We start from the raw sequence: 2,270 nt of genomic DNA, 5'->3' as shown, positions 1-2,270 counted from the left end.
TACTACGAGGTTCACTCAAAATCACTTATCTCGCGCCGTAAGGTTCTATCTGTCCTGATCTTTGACAAAGATGAAATCGTTAGCCAGCAGCTGATCATTAGTCACCTCACTGAATACTGTGTACCCCTTCTTGTCCATAAATGTGCGAATCTCATCCTTGCCTTCCTTCACGTGGGTCCATTCCACGGACAGCGTCTGGAAGCAAATATTTCAAGTATATTTCTAGGGAGAGGCATACTACGACACAGACCACAGTCTGATAGAGTACTTGTTTCATTGCTACAAAATGAAAACGGCGAAAAACACTCATCTTAAAAAAAAGTGTTTATGGACAGGACCACAGTCAGAGTACTTGTTCAGAAGTCACGTCAATCGAAAATTCCTACAAAAAGGAGCTGTCACAAACGAGCAGTAACCAGTATTATTAAAGGGTTAGGTTAAACGCAAAAAGGAGCTTTCACAATTTGAGCAGTGACCAGTGTTATTATAGGGTTAGGTTAAACGCAAAAAGGAGCTTTCACAATTTGAGCAGTGACCAGTGTTATTATAGGGTTAGGTTAAACGCAAAAAGGAGCTTTCACAATTTGAGCAGTGACCAGTGTTATTATAGGGTTAGGTTAAACGCAAAAAGGAGCTTTCACAATTTGAGCAGTGACCAGTGTTATTATAGGGTTAGGTTAAACGCAAAAAGGAGCTTTCTTTTTCATTGTCGTGGCTTCTGAATAATTACCAAAATTTCTCAAGGTAGAACTTCGAATTTACTTCGCTCGTTCATACAAGAACTTACCCGTATATTGACTTGATCAAACGGGATCGTCTGCAGAACTTGAAGCTCGGATCCTTCCACATCTAGACTGAAATAATCCACCGTAGTAATATTCATTGCCAGCAGATAGGTAAATAATGGAAAGCACTGCACGTCTACGTGTCTCTTGCTGATATCTTCACCATCATCAGGCTCGGAGATCTTGCCCATGTTCTTGTTCTGCTCAAATCTCACCTGAGATGAACGAAATTGTGATGAGAAAGACGACAGGCGAATGAAGCATAAATTTGAACAAAACAAAGAAGTACCTAACTTATGTACCTAAGGTCTAGGGTTCAAATCCCACCATCGACAAAAAAATTCGTTCTCGGAACAGTTGACTTTTGTCCTATCCTATTTTCCTTCCATCTTTGATTTCAGGATGATAACACCTCCGTTCTTAAGGTGTGTCCAAACATATTTGATCGACGGTTAGAAACTATGTTATTGAGGCAGTGAAGACGGTACAGTCGACATCGATCGACGGCCGGTCGACTATGTGTGGACACACCTTTACAGTTACCTCTATCAAATTTAAAAAGGTAAGGTACCCATGAGCAGGTTAACTTACCACAGTAGCATAAGGATGAACACTGAGACACGAGGGGGACACATATGCTTTACGGTGTTTCTTCAACATATCGTAAACATTAAGTGGATCTGCTTCTATCAACAGTCCTGTCCAGTCCAGATATCTCTCCATGAACAAAGTATTAGACCTGGTCTCCCCATCCAAAGCACCACACTCTATGAAGAAACCATTTTTCTGAAAATAATTCAAATAATAGGTAGGTATAATAGTTTATTAATATGAGCACAATTAGCAAAGTGGTAATGTAGGTACTTGCCTGCAGTACAAAAGGTCATCTAAAAAGGGAAAGACTTAACCAGATACAATCAACGTAATAAAGGAGTCAGAACAAAGGGGATCCCAGACTGGGTTAAATTAATTTTTATAAGAGAAGGGTCTACTAAATTTTTAGTTACCACTTTTTCATAGCTACCTCCTCACTAGGTTCTGACCACGTTGTTTGACTTCTGTTTCAAGGAATAATGTGTAAGTTGTCTCGGAATGTTAAACTGTAAGGGCACTACCATCTGGTAGGTACCCGGTTCGATGTCTTTCAGTCTTCTCACAATTTTCTATACCATACGTTATCAGTTCGAACGGTCACAAAGTAATGACCAAAAATAAAAGATATCCTTACTTGTTGCCGATGTAAGTTTGAGTACACCAGACACAACAATCGTACGGGTAGAACAGCATATGGAGAGATAGTCTACCTATTCTCTTTGTCATGAAGATGATAACCCAACAAACCTTGTGCCTTAATTAAGTAAAAAACAACCACCCATTTTAAAAAAATAAACAATCGTGATATTCCCTCCTGATCAAACCAACGACCATGTAAAAAAAAAAAAAAAAAAAAAAAAAAAAAGTAGACCACCCATCAATAGATGGGTC

At 39.2% G+C, this 2,270-nt stretch overlaps 1 protein-coding gene across 1 annotated transcript; it reads right to left on the bottom strand.

Annotated features, from left to right (window-relative positions):
- Positions 1-6: 6 nt before the first annotated feature.
- On the bottom strand, positions 7-2,072 carry LOC103523665 (protein Star-like). The gene is made up of 4 exons (XM_008488689.2): positions 2,046-2,072; positions 1,377-1,571; positions 788-1,000; positions 7-195 (listed from the first exon to the last, which is right to left on the bottom strand). The coding sequence occupies exons 1-4, from the start codon at positions 2,070-2,072 to the stop codon at positions 46-48; spliced, it is 585 nt and encodes a 194-aa protein (XP_008486911.1). The 3' UTR covers positions 7-45.
- Between the last annotated feature and the right edge of the window lie 198 nt (positions 2,073-2,270).

The sequence above is a fragment of the Diaphorina citri genome, unplaced genomic scaffold (assembly GCF_000475195.1).
Source record: "Diaphorina citri unplaced genomic scaffold, Diaci psyllid genome assembly version 1.1 scaffold32001, whole genome shotgun sequence".
Taxonomy (NCBI): domain Eukaryota; kingdom Metazoa; phylum Arthropoda; class Insecta; order Hemiptera; family Psyllidae; genus Diaphorina; species Diaphorina citri.
This window is presented reverse-complemented; position numbering and strand designations above follow the sequence as displayed.

Coding starts and splice junctions, on each gene's coding strand:
- LOC103523665 (XM_008488689.2), bottom strand. CDS start 2,072: ATGCTGTTCTACCCGTACGATTGTTGT. Junction 1,572..2,045: donor TCTACCCGTACGATTGTTGT/GTCTGGTGTACT, acceptor AATTATTTTCAG/AAAAATGGTTTCTTCATAGA. Junction 1,001..1,376: donor TTCATCCTTATGCTACTGTG/GTAAGTTAACCT, acceptor CGTTCATCTCAG/GTGAGATTTGAGCAGAACAA.